This window comes from Phoca vitulina, unplaced genomic scaffold (assembly GCF_004348235.1).
Source record: "Phoca vitulina isolate PV1807 unplaced genomic scaffold, GSC_HSeal_1.0 scaffold20, whole genome shotgun sequence".
Taxonomy (NCBI): Eukaryota; Metazoa; Chordata; class Mammalia; order Carnivora; family Phocidae; genus Phoca; species Phoca vitulina.
Window position 1 is genome coordinate 6,859,338 of NW_022589723.1, and position 16,174 is coordinate 6,875,511.

The following is a 16,174-nucleotide window of genomic DNA, read 5'->3' on the forward strand; positions in this document are numbered from 1 at the left end:
ACATCAGAAGGGAGGTAGAGTTTATTAGAGAAAAGGAAGCAACTAAGTATCAGAATAAGCCAAATTATTTACTCCTGCTTATTTTTTCTGAGTCCTATTTAATACTAGAGATCTTAATATCTGGAGATCCTTGCAGAAGCCAGGCGAGAAAGCAGAGAGATTATTTTTCAGGGCAGTTATGCATATGTATCCATGCCCATGGGGTCTTAAGAGAAGCAGCTGGGCACAGAGGGAAAAAAAAGAGATTTAAGAACAATTGATAACCTCTGTTGATTCCTATTGCCATGTAAACATTTTCAAAGGATTTTGTGTTGGTGAATCATCTCAGTATATGGCTAGCTGGATATATATTAAATTTTCCAGCACTAACCCTCTATCTTCACTGTATCCTTACTGAGGCATAATCCTATCATGGGCAAAAGAATCAGAAGGCTAAGTTTTGTTATGTCCAAAATGTAGAAGTGGGAGGAAGGAAACCAGTTAACTTAACTTTATTCCTATCTTCTGGGACTCTCAGGTAGTTACTGTGTTTTATAAATGGACCTATTTCCCCAATTCATTAGATACATCTCTGCTGGTATTTTAGGGAATCTACAATGGAAGAACACAAGAACAATCAGCTAGATTATGAGTAAGTAGTCATGATTATGCAAAGCCACATCCAAGGACCAAGGTATGAAGCATGTCTGCTGTTGATCCCTTTCTTCATCTTCTAGTCTCCCTCTTTCCTTCAGCTCCTATCCATCCATCCTTCACTGCACTCTGCCCCAAGGGCCCCATGCCCTCCTGAAGTGATAGCCATTGCAAATCCCCCATCCAAGCCAGCCCTTCCAAGGTAGGACTTTTCTTTTTCAAAATCATCCCTCATGCCTACTCAAAAGTCCCTCTGCCTCACTATCTTATTTCCAGTTAATCATTTTAGAGAGAAACCAATTAATTAAGTGGCACACAAGAAAATGAAAAATTTATTGAGAGGTTCTCGTATGCCAGATAACTTTCTAGACTACACTAGCATTAAGTTACCATTATTTCATTCAAATTTACTTCAAAAAAATGTCTGCACTCTTGAAAGTGAATGCCTGGATTACTTCTGTGTGTGCTCAATGGAGTGACTCCCATAGTAGATTCTCAAGCTTTCTAGCAGGCAGTGGAGAAGTTTTCAGATGTGGGAGGTGGGAAAAGGCTGAAGCCCTAACTAGTGGTGGAAACTTCTTGTGGCTCTGCATAAAGCAGGGTCCAACCATAAATCATGTACCAGCTACCTGAATAAAAGTACATGATAAAAGTGTATCGCATGAGCAGGTTTTGTGAACAATTTGAGAAACCATTCTCTCCAATGCAAAAGGCTATTTAAGGAAGCAAAACTTCTCCTGGAACCAAAGTGGAGGTGCACTATTATGCTGAGCACTTTGGACGAGAAAGGCTGGGTAAAACCTCCCTTGCTGAATGAGTTAAGAATTACTGAAACAGGGTCCCTGGGTGGCTCAGATGGTTAAGCATCTGCTTTCAGCTCAGGTCATGATCCTGGGGTCCTGGGATCGAGTCCCGCATCAGGCTCCCTGCTCAGCGGGGAGCAGCGGGGAGCCTGCTTCTCCCTCTCCCTCTCCCTCTCTCTCATGAATAAATAAAATCTTTAAAATTACAAATTGTAGAACATAATTAAGAAATGCAATTTCATAAAAATGAAAAAGGAGAAGTACACTCCCAGAAATAGCCAGGCTAATGAGTTACATGTCTTCTAGGTATCCTCTTTGGTACAAAGGTTATTGATCTTAAGGTAACTGGCCCTTGTTCATTTTGGGGGCTGAGTTTATAGGTCAGAGAAAGTGGAAATCTTAAGATTGGTCCAGTCAAAGAGGAACATTAACAGTTTGAACATGGACCTTGAAAGGGATATGCAGAGAATAGATGAAGCAAATCAGGAACTTCTTCTCAAAATCCACAAGAAAGAAAACGAGATTCAGAGGTGAGTGTTGGGGCTTCATGAGGGATGTTCATAATCCAAAGAACCGGGTGGAGGAAAAGAAACAAAACTGAATTTTCCAGCTTACTCTGGCGACCTGTATCTTATATAACAAAAAAAATTCTTCTTCATTCTTTGGCGTTTGTCTGTGGCTCAAACCCTGAAATATAGCAAGTTTCAAAAAGAATCCTAAGAGAATGAGTGATACTTACCTGAGCTGAAAGAACACTGGGGTGTCTGACATGGGAATCATGTGAATCTTGCTTGTCTTATCTTTAAAGTGATTCTTATCCTAAGGATCCAGGAAAGAAAGGATTTCCGACTTGAGATTTGTATTTACATCAAAATATCCTTAAAACTGACATGTGTTTTATCAGTTTGAAGGCTGTCATTCCTCATAGTGTGTGCTTATGTTATCCAGGCTGGAAAATGAGATCACTCAGACCAGAGACTTGGCTGAAGATGAGGAGTGGGAGAAGGAGAATTGCACCGCAGTGGAGAGGGAAAAAGCCTTGCAGGAGCTGGAAGAAGAAACAGCTAGACTCGTAAGCAAAAAGCAGGGAAGAGTCATTTGATAGGTTTTATTCCTCAGCACTGTCAGATAAAATAGTGTCTCCTTTTTACATACAAAGAATAGCCAACTCCAAAGTCATGGCAGAATGTGTTCTTGCATGGGAAGGGGATGTGTGGAGGGTAGGGTTTCTCTGGTAATATTTAATATTACCAGGAAGCCCTGCATGTGGTGATCCCTGGTAAGATGGTGTGTCCATACTGAGAACAAACCACAGGTCCTGTACCTGACAATATGCAGGAAGGTACAGTTACTGCAGGAAAATATCGCTGGGGTGAAATGGAGAACAATCAATTGAATAAAAGCAGATGATGGTGTGCAGATGCACACTTACACTCTGCTTCTTTCTCTCAACAGGATAGGAAGAATGAAACTCTGCTCCACAGTATAGCAGAACTTCAAAGAAAGGTGGGATGGGGCTCTTGTGCTCCTGGGTGTCCCCAAACAGCCCCAGTCATCAAAGAGGCAAGGGACGGAAAATGAGGCCTGTGCTGGGGATGGGTACTACTCCTGCTCCACTCTCCTGAGGCTGAACCTCATGACCTAAGTGCCATGGATTTTGCCTGCAAGTGTCAGGTGAAAAGAGTGCATAGGGTATTCCAGGTATTCAGTGATCCCATGGGTTCTTCATTCTATCACAAAGAAATGGATTCCAACAGACACTCTGTTGAAGGAATTGACTGGGACCCTTGTGGTAAGAGGTTAATTTTACTTGCACTAGAGACTTTTAAAAATACTTAATGCCAAAAAGCTCCCTCTTCTTTGTCCAGGTATTCCCTCTACCTCAACTCCTGGTCAAAACACAGTGGACTTCTTTATGATTACTCTACTTTCTTACCCATGCCTGCAGCCCTGAGTAATCCAGCATGGATTAGGGGGTTCAGGGAAGTACTCCTGCTTTGAGCAAACTCTAGTTTTGGTGGTCAAAACTAACGAGAAGATGGGGGTAGAATAAAGATGTTCCCAAAGACACTAAGTATCCACTAAGGAACCATCTCCTGGCAGCTTTAATCAAGGCCAAGTTCCTGGCTCCACACACCAGAGAATGTCTTTGTCTTCCATATTTTTTAATTTGATTTTTTTTTATTTGAAATGTATTTTTTCTATTTGAACCCATAGCTTACAAGAAAATCACATAAGGCAACCAAGTGTGAACAAGACAATACAAAGGGATCCCCAGAAGAGTCAAAGGTAAACAAAAAAGCAATCTCGAATGGGTTTGGGCTGCATGACCAGGAAACAAGCCTTCAAGTGGAAACACTGTCAAAGTTGGGACAAATTCTTTGTAGTTTCAGCCATGCCAGGCTTAAGCCTCAGCTGCTAAGTGCTTAATTCTCCTCTGCCCTTAGTAAGGAATTTCACTCTGAAGCCATATATTTTGTTCTCTCTCCATCAAAAAGAGCAGAACACAAATGCACAAATGCATATTAACATTAGAGGCAGTTGAAGTCCCTCATTTAAATCCTGGCCCCAGAGGTACTTAGAATGATATATGAAGGTGGGCAATTTAATCAGTCCCTCCCAGCCTCGGTTTGAAAATTGAATGAAATTGTGTATATAAAATACTATTTTGGGGGAGTTCTAAAACCATTTTAAGGTGATTATTTAAAAGTCTGGCTGAAGCACATGTATGAATTCACAGAGGCAGAGTTTAGATTTGTAAATCTACTGTGTGCTAGGTAATTTACACACCCTGTCATTGACTCCAATCCAGAAAAGGATTCATTCAATTGGTCCTTCAAGTATATAGTGACCTCTCCTAAGTGCATCATATAGTGCTTAGCATTTCCCTAATTGTGTTCCAGAGCTAAGAACCTGAGCACAACCACAACCCATCTGATCAAAGATATAAGATTTAGACTTTTTTATTCAGAGAGCAGATAAAGTTCTTACTTGATCATTTCTGTTGGATTATCTCTTTGTCCTTGCCTTACCTAATTTCTCTTTTGCTTCTTTTTTTAAAAATGATGATGATGATGATGATGATGATTTAGTAATCTCTATATCCAACGTGGGATTCAAACTCATGACCCTGAGATCAAGAGTTGCATGCTCTTTTGACTGAGTCAGCCAGGTGCCCCTTTGCTTCTTTTTTCTTAAATTGATAGTTATTTTTATATATTTCATATAAGAACAAATAAAGAGAGACTTTTTCAGTCTCTATAAAGATAAAAATTATGTTTCACTACTTAACAGTATAATATATAATGGGCTTTTAAACAGATTGTCCCTATTTCTCAATCTCTCTTGCTTCTTAAACCCACAGTTAAGCCAATACTTAAGCCCACACTGTGTGCATGAAGCCTCTGAAGATATGGACACACTAAAAATAGAAAATGAAAGAAGAGAGCATTACTGCCCTATGTTCTGTTGGCCAAATTAGTGTTGATAGCCATAAAAAAAGAGGAAGTCCAAAGCATCAAGTAAGCTTGCTTGGGCATGCCCATCCAGGAAACTTATTCGGAAAGAAAGAAATCTGGAAGCCTGTTTGTATCTCAGGAATAAATTCGAACTAGACTAGAAAGGAATGTGAAGCTCCTTGACTATCCTTGCCATAAAACTGCAGCAATCAGGAGACTGATTTTCTTCCTTCCTCTGCCCAAAACAAGTTTCGCTAACAGAAAGCCTGCCAGAAACTAGTGGTGACACTTTAAGTCTGGCTATGCTGGCCACGTCAGGTGAGCTGATTCCGATAGACTCTAGATAGGGAGTTCCTAGTATAACATTGGCCTTTATTTTCCTGGCAGCACTCAGCCCAGCCCTAAAGAGTTCCAGAGTATTATCAACCCTTTGAATTACTCCCTTCTGCCCACGTATTTTGTAGAATTCTCAGGTGGTATCTCTAATTCTATGAAATATACATCATCTCTGTTGCTTCTGTTCCTCTTGCATGCTGGTGATCAGTTCAGTAGTTTAATAGGATGCCTGCCTCAACTCCTTGTGACTCAGACCACTGTCTTTAAAATACAGTCCTTAGGGGTGCCTGGTGGTTCAGTCAGGTAAGCATCTGACCCTTGGTTTCAGCTCAGGTCATGATCTCAGGGTCCTAGGATCAAGCCCCATGTCAGACACCAGGCTGAGCGTGTAATCTGCTTGAGGATTCTCTCTCTCTCTCTCTCTCTCTCTCTCTCTAAAATAAATAAATCTTTAAAATACAGCCCTTAGCAAGTGAAATAAGTCAGAGAAAAATAAATACCATATGATTTCACTCATATGTGGAATTTAAGAAACAAAACAGAGGAACATATGGGAGGGGGGAAAAAAGAGAGAGAGAAACAAGCCATAAGAGACTCTTAACAATAGAGAACAAGGGGCACCTGGGTGGCTCAGTTGGTTTGGCTCAGGTCATGATTCCAGGGTCCTGGGATCGAGCCCCGCATCCAGCTCCCTGCTCAGTGGGAAGCCTGCTTCTCCCTCTCCCACTCCCCCCTGCTTGTGTTCCCTCTCTCACTGTCTCTCTCACTCTGTCAATTAACTAAATAAATAAAATCTTAAAAAAAAAAAAAACAGAACAAATTGAGGGCTGATGAAGGGAAGTAGGTGGGGAATGGGCTAGATGGGGGATGGGCATTAAGGAAGACACTTGTTATGATGGGCACTGGATGTTGTATGTAAGTGATGAATCACTAAATTCTACTCCTGAAACCAATATTGCACTATATGTTAACTAACCAGAATTTAAATAAAAATTTGAAAAAATAAAAATTTTCCGTTTAAAATAAATAAAATACAGCCCTTAGGACATTCGGCTCTTTGGCCCTAGATGTAATCCCCTGGAGGGGAAAGGAACTGTTAAAAGAGTCCAAACGCGAAATAATGGTAGCTAGATGAGAGTGGGAATAATAGAACTGAAAAGGGAAGGGAGGAAAGACTGCAATATGTCCCCTCTGCCTATAGGATATATCCTAAATGCATCTACTCCTCTCTATCTACTAGTACTATAACTACCACCCTTTTGCAAGCCACCCTAAACCCTCACCGGGAGCCTAAAGTAGACTCCTAACTAGTCCTCTTGCTTTTACACTTACCCCTAAACAATATACCTTCCACACATAGAAAAAAACTCTTCTTTAGAAAGAACACAAACCAGATTGTGTCTTTACAACTTCAAGCTCTCACCTGGCTTCTCACTGCAATTAGAATAAAGAATCAAGAGGCACCTGGGTGCCTCAGTTGGTTAAGCGACTGCCTTCGGCTCAGGTCGTGATCCTGGGGTCCTGGGATCAAGCCCTGCATCGGGCTCCTTGCTCCTCGGGGAGCTGCTTCTCCCTCTCCCTCTGCCTGCCGCTCCCCCTGCTTGTTCTCTCTCTCTCTCTCTCTCTCTGTCAAATAAATAAATAAAATCTTAAAATAAAAAAAAGAATAAAGAATTAAACTCTCCAGAAGCTATAAGGCCCTACATAATCTCATACGTGGCTACCTTTCCCCACCCCATCTCATTCTTACCAATCTCCCCTATGTTTCTGCCACATAACTTCTTCATACACACCAATTTGTGCTATTTCACAGTCTTGGTCCTTGCTGGAAACTCTGCATGGGAAATATTTCTTCCAGATCTCCATTTGGCTAATATTTATATTTAAATTCAACTCAAGAGTCATCTCACCTCAAGTTTGACTCCCCTCCATTAAAAAGACATCTGAAATTGGTCCTGAGGTACTTGAACCACCTGTAAGATAACCTTTAAGATCCCATTTCAGAATGGAATCCTGCTTTTGCCTGGCTGAGTTACCAGTCTCCTTCCCTTTCTGTAGGCCAAGTTACAACAGCTGGAAGCTTCCTGTGCAGACCAAGAGAAAGAGCTAGCCAAGGTAATGACAATAACTTCAATGTTACTTCTCCCAAAGGAAGGAAATCTTGATCCTTGGTCACACAAATTGAAGGAATGTATTAGATTGTGTGAATACAGCCCCCCAGATCACCTTCTCTTTAACATTTTTTATAGGATACCTTCCATCTATATCTTCAATAAATTAGTATCTATTTTTCTCCCAACTGTCTGCAAATAATTCTCATTGGGACTATAAAATACAGCTTTTTTATCCTTAAAAAAAGATATGAGTTTATATGTACAGCAAATACATATTTAGAACAATTAGAAAAGCACATTTAGGGCCTGGGTCCTAAAAGGAAGCAAGTACACTGCTGTTCTTATAGCAATTTACTGAGCAAAATTTAAGACTGAATTTTCGCTTCCCAGGTAATGGAAGATTATGCATTTGTGGCCCAGCTCTGTGAAGATCAGGCCCTCTGTATAAAGGTACAGTTTCTCAGTAAAGGAATAGCAATGGGTTTGTTAAGGTACATGATGAAATGAAACCAGGCTTTTCAAAGAACAACAATTTTAATTCTTCAAGGTGGCATTACAAAGGCCTTTAGGGAGGACGACACTCTACCACCAGAATCATTCTATTAGTGCCCTAGTCTCCCAAGCTCTGTGCTCTTAAATTAATAATGAGCACTTTTTCCTATTTATAATCCCAATAACTGCAGGCACCTGCCCAGTGGTGACGTGCAGTGAGAGATCTGGAGTAGTGGAAGGCTGGGGGACTGGGAAAGGAGACAAAATGGCAGTGGGAATACCAACCATTCACATGGCAATGTAGTATAATACATGCTTATTATGATTAGCAAGAGCATAAAGCTTCTGGCTAGTAACTGTGGTTTCTTTTATTTCTCTATGAAGAAGTACCAGGAAACTTTGAGGAAAATAGAAGAAGAACTAGAGACTCGGTTCCTTGAGAGAGAAGTGTGAGCTTTGGCAAACAAAGGAACATCCTGGTTTTAGTGGTAACTCCATCTCAGCCTGGGTCAGAGCAAACTTTTCTCTGACCAATTCCTATTTGGAATTGAGTGAGCCCCAACACCATATAACCTTCCCCTCTTTTAGCGAGCTATTAGATCCCTACTAAGCCACACCCATTTTAAAATGCAAGTCCTCCGATCTTTCTTAAAAGACTGCAGACATACACCTTCCTTCATAATTTTTCACATTACCAGTTATTTGGGTTTATATTAAGGGAAGGAACATGTGCTTTAAAAAGGGTTTAGTGGTCTGGCACCTTGATAAAAAGGGCATTCCATTTAAATTTTACAAAAAAGAACTAAAATTAATATCATCCTCACTTCCCCAAAATATATAGAAACTCAACCATATGGAATAGACATGAAACTAATCTCTAGATACAAACTAGGGCTATCATATTATGAAACCAAACCATACTATATGAAACTATGAACATTAAAAATTAGAAATAATAGAGAAAAGCCCACCTCCAAAAAATTAATCCTTGAATTTATCAAAAGAGTCTAAATAGTGAGAAACTAAAGCCAAAAAACCTCACTTTCATTTCCTGACCCTCTTTAGAAGTTAAATCTTAAATCAGTTGGGAAGTATTTCCATTTATTAAATATTTTAGAATCTTAGGATCAAGAAAAAAAGACCTAAACTGCACATAGCCTCTAAGTAGACTCAGTCCACACTGTGGCCTGGAGGCCAGGATACCAGGACTTGGAGGTCCTTGCCCCATTAAAGGACACCTTCAAGTCTCCTGAGATCCATCCTGAACATTAAGTATGGCTTCATTGCTAAGCCAAGATTTTAGAATGGGGCTGCCCAATGGAACTTTCTGTGCTATCCAATATGTAGCCACTAGCCACCTATTGAGTCCTTAAAAGATGACTATTGTGACTGAGGAACTGATTTTTTTATTGTCATTAAATGTAAACAGTTACATATAGTCACTGGCTATAATAGTGGACAGTATAGCTTTAGAATATAAAACTGTTTTTAAATAACTGTGATGTAGTATAAATATTTGTATGTACTTTATTCAGTCCCTATCTTGGTTCTTTTTCCCCTAGATCAAAAGTCTTGAGCATGAATTCTGTAAGAAAAGAGTCTAACAGCCAAAATAACAAGGTAAGCATTTCACTCCACCTTCAGCTTCTCTCGGTGTCATTGCCTTCAAGGGAGTTTCCAAAACACTATCAGCCACCAAACACATACCAATCTTTCCATGTGCATTTTCCAAGAATAGTACCAGACATAATTCTAAAGCATTCCAACCCTAAACACATAAACAAAGAATATGCTATGGAACAATGGTTTTTCCTCTCTCGGCGCCATGCAAATGATGTGTTCTCAAAGGAACTAGCTTAAGACCTCACAGAGTTCAGGATGGAAGCAAGAAGGAACATTAACTGAGGGTACGCTATATGGAGAGAAGGCCAATATAGGACACATATACCACTCCTCCCATCTCCCAGAATCACAATATTCTTTCCTGGTGATCCCAACATGGTCCCAAATCTCTCACTACACAGAGCACCAGGGCATCTAACACCATCTAATCAGGTTGGCCCATGAGTTAAAACATGAGAAGTCATTACTTCTTTATGATACAACTTCAGTGTCTGTTCATATTTAACACCATGATGTCATTAGTATATATGTAGAAGTCTAAAGGACACAGAATTGGATGTAGAGCACCAGGCCTCTTGGCCTGCTTGGCATCTTGTGGCAGCAAGTACATAGGGCAAAAAGATAAACTTTTGTCAGACTTTAATTTTGTAATTTTTATTGGCTTTAGAGCCAAAATTGACATTCACCAGAAATTTTATCATTGAGATACATGGTCTTCATAATGTCAGAAAAAAATAAGTCATCTCTCCCTAAAAAGCAAATATCAACAATCAACCATTGTCCTTGGGGTCATCCAGATGTTTGGATATATATTAGGCCACGTTCACAGTGACCATGGTTCCCATTGGGAAGTCATGGGTCACTCTGGTCCCAACCTTGCATATTATACAAGTCATTCTGGTCCCAACCTTGCATATTATACAACAAACAAAAACAACAACAACAAAACTCTTGAAATTAATTGGACCCCACCTCTCTAGAACCAAGCTTGGCATGCTCCCTGATATATCCCACCATCTATCCCCCAATGACTCATCAAAGTATTCCTTCTAGCAGACTTGTCTTCATCAAGATTACCAAAGTCCCATAATGGTTCGATGACCTATGATGTTTGAACTATCTTTACAGAGTCTGCCTGAGCAACTGACCAGTTGACATGCTGCTTAAACTCACTCAAGTTATAGAACCAAATTTGTAACCCAGAAAGTATTTTTCTAATTCTAATTCTGTGAGTGTCATTTTCACAATTTTAAAATGTGACTGTAATTCCTCTTCATTTTTTATCTCACAAGGAAGCTAAAAGGAAAATGAAATAACTGAGAAAATATTTTGGAAGAGATGCCACAGACATCCAGGATATATCCTCATCTTTACATTTTTTATAGTTCTTAAAACTTTTCTTAGAATATATTTGTGTGATTTTCATAACCTATAAACTTCTTTAAGGGTTACTGGTTAAGTAGGAGGTAAGAGCATAGTTGAAAGAGCCCTGAATGCATATTTGAAGGGCCCAGGTTCCAAGCCTGGCTCTGCCACTTATTAGCTGTATGACATACCTTACCATTTTATGGCTTCAATTATTCCTATCAACATATAAAAAAGTGATACAAAATTACACACACACATACACACACATGCGTGTATATATATGGTTGTCTAAAAATTCCATCTGTTTATGCATATAAAAAATTGTAAGATATTATCTAAATATAACATTAATGGCTCACTGAATATTATTTGACAGTGATGATAGCTTCCAAAAATCGCTTATTTATCCATGTCCTTTCTTCTCCCAGGATCATTCTCTCCAAAAGAAGGGAACATGGTTCTGCAAAAGGTAAGTAGACATCTTTGAGTAAACTTCCTGGAAAACTGGGAGTTCCACTTAGCCATCCTGGCAGATAACAAAGTCTGGACAAGGAGACCCTTGTATACATACACACACCCAGAGTGAAGTCAAAAAACTAGTGTCATCGATGACTATGTTTCTCAGTTCTAATGTATGACTTCCTTGTCCAAAGGCAATTCCTTTTTTTTAAGATTTTTATTTATTTATTTGACAGAGAGACACAGCGAGAGAGGGAACACAAGCAGGGGGAGTGGGAGAGGGAGAAGCAGGCGTCAGGCAGAGCAGGGAGCCCAATGTGGGGCTCGATCCCAGGACCCCGGGATCACGACCCAAGCCAAAGGCAGACGCGCAACGACTGAGCCACCCAGGTGCCCCCAAAGGCAATTCCTAATCTCAACTTTCCAATCTTAGAAGTGAATAGCCTAATAGTAATCAGAAATAGGAATTTTATGACCTAAGAGAAATGTGGCAAACTGATACTTACTCCTGCTTCCCTTTAACAATTTGAATTAGCTTGATGGGTTCTTGTTCTCCAATAACATCAGTAGATTATGAATGGGAGGATCCTTTTGTGGTTCGTAAGATGATGAATAGGGTTTTCACACTATTGTGTCAGACGTGCCTCCCTCAAATACTGTTACGATGTCAACATGTTACATTAGAAATAGTACAGAACTTGTAAATGCACATATTCCCCTGCCTAATAGCAAATAAGACAGAAAATGATTGTGAAAGAGAGATCGTACCCAACAGTACCCAGCCCAAAATAATTGCTCAAAAATACTTGTTAAACTGAATAAGAGCTCAAGATTCAAACAACCAAGTGGATATTAGTCCTGAGGGAATCGCTGTGATAGCAAAATAAAATTGGGATTCAATGAAGTCCCTGCATTTCCAAGAAAAGGTCAGATTATGTTCAATATAATTTGTTTAAGAAAGCATAGAGAAACATATATTCAAAGTGGTATGAAATATGATTTAGAAAGAGTTCCATCAAAATGGTTAACATAAAATTATTGGTGCTTAAATGTCACCTCCAATTGTCTGGTAAACTTGCTTATGGGGGATACCCCTTCATACCAGATAAGTGAAGTGTTACATATTTGGATATCCCAAAATACAATGTTCCCAGAACAGCTAGCAGAATTTCCCTAGAATTCCCAGGCTGCTTTAGCATATAATTTGACACCAGTGCCTCACATGGAACTGCCCATGTGGGTTCCCAGGATAAGAACTGTCTGCCTTGAAAGAGAGTTAGTATCCTGAAGAGAACCTGACAGCATCCTAAAAGTCTAGCTCATCATATCAAACTACAAAGATCTCTCCTCTTGCTCTGCTCCAATATCCTATGGGGCACTGGTATATTGGGCACTGACTCAAGAGATAAGAAAGCTGGATTATTCCTAAGATTTTCTCTGGGAATGTCATCCCAGAAATGTCATCCCAGAACTTTCTCATGAATATTGTATTTAGCTTTAAGGAGAATACTAGGAAGAGGTCTGTAAAGGGTTTCTGATTCTAATTCTGACCAAGATGCTGTACTATAACGGACCCTGCCTCCTGTCACCAAGATCAATTCTAGAGAAAAACTTAAGGGAACTGGTGGGGAAGGGGCTGTTTTTCACTGGTAGGTGGAGGTAGGTAGTGAATTTGTTCTACAGCAGACGGCAGCCTAGCACAGCTGGATAAGGGTAATACAGGAAAGGAAAAAGTGGAGATTTGCTTGTGCAAATCACAGTAAAACCACAAGGCCAAAATAATTCATCAGTTAAAAAAGAAATCAGGACCACCATAGGGGAATTTATAGAAATTAGGAAACATTAAAAATAATAAGAATTAAAGAAGAGAAATACCATGATCATGGATAGAAAGCCATAATATCATAAATATATCAATTCTCTTCAAATGATTCACTTCAGTTCCAACCAAACTGCCCAAAAGGTTTTCATTACATTTAATACAATTATTCTAAAATATACTATATATAGAAGAATAGAGTCAAAAATAACCTGGACAATTTTAAAGAAGAGCAAGGAGTGGGGAATATGCCCTTCCAGATATCAGGACTTTCTATGAAGTTGCAGTAATTACAATAGTGTGATACTGTCACAGGAACAAGAAAATCAACCAATGAATTAGAAACAGTGCATATATAGAACTTCGATATGTGACATGTGACAGTGATTGTATATCAGAGAGAAGAGGAAAAACTGTTCAATAAAAATGGTAGGGGGTAAAAAAACAGTTATCCAGGTGAGAAAAAAAAATGAGATTAGATCACTACTATACAGCATATTTAAAAAGCGAGGCCAGATGTGTTAAGGACTAAATGTCCAAAAAAAAAAAAATCTTGAAAATTTGGCATCAGTTATCTACTGCCAAATAAAAAATGGTCCCAAAACTTAGTGGCTTCAAGCAACAAACATTCATCTCACAGTTTCTGTGGATTAGGAATCTGTGAGCCACTCAGCTGGGTAGTTCTAGTTCATGGTCTGTTATCAGGTTGCAATTAAGATGTTGGCCAAAGTTAGAGTCAGTGGAAGGCTTGGCTGGGCTGGAGGATCTATTTCCACGGTAGCTTACTCGTACATCTGGCAAATTTTGCAGTTTGTTGGCAGGAGGTTTCAGCTCCTCCTCACATGGAGCTCGCCACAGGGCTGCTTGTGTATCCTCACAGCATGACAGCTGGCTTCCTCCTGAGAGTAAGGAGCAAACAGCAATGCCTTTAGTATGTAATCCAGGAAGCCACACACAGTCACTTCCATGATTCTCTATTCTTTAGAACCAAGTCATTAAGTCCTGGCCACATTCTAAGGGAGAAGAGACTCTTGAAGTGCGTGATACCAAAGAATGTGTGGACATATTTTAAACTACCATAAACTGTTAGTAGAAAACAGGAGCAACTTTTAGGCCTTGGTGTAGGGAACAGTTCTTTAAATAAGACACAAGAAGCATTGATTCTAATTAAAGATTGATAAACTAGACTATTAAAATTAATAACTTTTGTTTTTTAACACCTTAGAGTGAGTGAAAATTATAGAGAGAAGATATTCATAGTACACACACTGGAAAAGGATTGATATCAAGAACATATAAAGAACTTCTACAAATCAATAAGACTACCCTAAACAAACTAATAGATAAATGGGCAAGAGGAAACACATAAGATCTGTGAACAGAACAGATGTTCAGCATCATTGTTCACCAAGGAAATGCAAATTAAGACCATTACTTTACACCCATTTGGCAAAATTTTTAAAATCTGATGCTATCAAGTGTTGGAAAAAATATGGACTCACAGAAACACATACCCTGCTGATGGTTAGAAATTGTTGTAAATGCTTCGGAAAACAAGTTGGAAACAAAAATAAAACAAAAGATAAAAGAACAAGATAATTTCAGATAGTGATAAATGCAAAAAGAAAATAAAACATGGTAATGAAAGAGAGAGTAACAGGCAAGCCAGCATATGGGAAGGAGCTGCCTTTACAAGGCATTGTCGGTAATAGAGACAACAATTAGTGGGAGACATTTAAATATCAAGAAGGAGCAAGACATGCATTTAGGTATGAGTTTTATTTTGTTCCTGGTTTTCTAACCTCTGGTTAACAGTTTCTTGACCTTTTCTTTTCAGGATTTTTCAATATGTCTTTTTCACCACCCTATTTTTCATCAGACTGCTGGGCTACTTGTTTTTCCATATAAGTTTTATAAATCCAGATCTCCTTATCAACATACTGCCCAAGATATTGAGCAGGGACATCCTGTGGAAGCTAAGATGCTTCCTCTTTCCATCTCTCACACTTGAGACAGAGGACATGTTACCTCACTGATCCCCAAGAAATATCCTTGAGCAAAAAAAGGCAAGTGGTGTCTGAGTCTGTACACTAAGAAACGGCAGAATTTGCAGAGGGAAAAGGTTTTCTTCAGTTTTTTCCTCAAGGTCTGTCTACTTGATTACCTTCTCTTTCCATGTTGTCTTTCCAAGACTGACCTTGCCCAGGAAAAAGCTCTGTAAATAGATTTCTATGACTACAGGATAAGCTAAATAGTCCCAGATAGTAAACAAACTAGACCATTTTTAGAATAATGTCATAGATACTAAGCAAAGTTAGAGTTGACCAATTCTTCTAGAAAATCTTTAAAATCTGAAAGACTGGATCCCTGTCTACAATGCAGAAGATTGCTCACTACTTATATTAGAATTATTTAGTTACAAATGACCTTAACTTAAACTAATTTATAAATTCATAGCAAAAAGAAAAAAAAGGCAGGGGGGTGGAATATTGCTTTGTGCAACTAAAAGTCTGGGATTCCCAGCATGGCTGGATCCAGAAGTCTAAAAGCAAGATTAATGGGGTTTCACCACTCTCTTTGAATTGGCATTTTCCTTTCAGTGGCAAGATACTGCCAAAAGCTTAAGTCCCACAGTACAAGATTAGCAGCCTTGGCTAAATGAAACAGTCTTTTCAACAGTTCCGGCAGGAAACTTCAGAGAAACTGCCTTAGTTGAGGCCAAGTGTCTACCCCTGCCCAACACTCAGTGCAGCCAAAGGAATGGGAGTACTCTGATTGGTCAAGCATGAATCCATGAATCATATTTCCAACCTCTTGGGGAGGTTGATAAGAAGAAAAGAGATAAGGGAGTTAACCCCACCTAAACTACATGAATAAGTTTCCCTAAGAAGAAGGGGCTCAGTTTGCAAAGAAAAGAAAAGAGATACTGGGCAGGCAAAAGCAGATGTCCACTTAATCACTAGTTTTAGCCTTACACATAAATATCCAATCTTTTCCATCTTTCTTTTTTTTTTTTAAGATTTACTTATTTATTTGAGAAAGAAAGAAAGAGCATGTGCACATGCACAA

The 16,174-nt window shown here is 39.2% G+C and overlaps 1 protein-coding gene and 1 non-coding gene across 2 annotated transcripts; both read left to right on the forward strand.

The window, feature by feature from the left end:
- The first annotated feature begins 592 nt into the window (after nt 1-592).
- Nucleotides 593-15,141, forward strand: TMCO5A (transmembrane and coiled-coil domains 5A). The gene is made up of 10 exons (XM_032417532.1): nt 593-631; nt 1,817-1,966; nt 2,385-2,508; nt 2,892-2,942; nt 3,654-3,725; nt 7,289-7,345; nt 7,735-7,794; nt 8,221-8,285; nt 9,399-9,641; nt 14,943-15,141. The coding sequence occupies exons 1-10, from the start codon at nt 597-599 to the stop codon at nt 15,139-15,141; spliced, it is 1,056 nt and encodes a 351-aa protein (XP_032273423.1). The 5' UTR covers nt 593-596.
- On the forward strand, nt 11,872-11,973 carry LOC116640859. The gene has a single exon (XR_004301087.1). It is a non-coding gene; the product is annotated as a small nucleolar RNA U13 (small nucleolar RNA).
- Nucleotides 15,142-16,174: the final 1,033 nt, after the last annotated feature.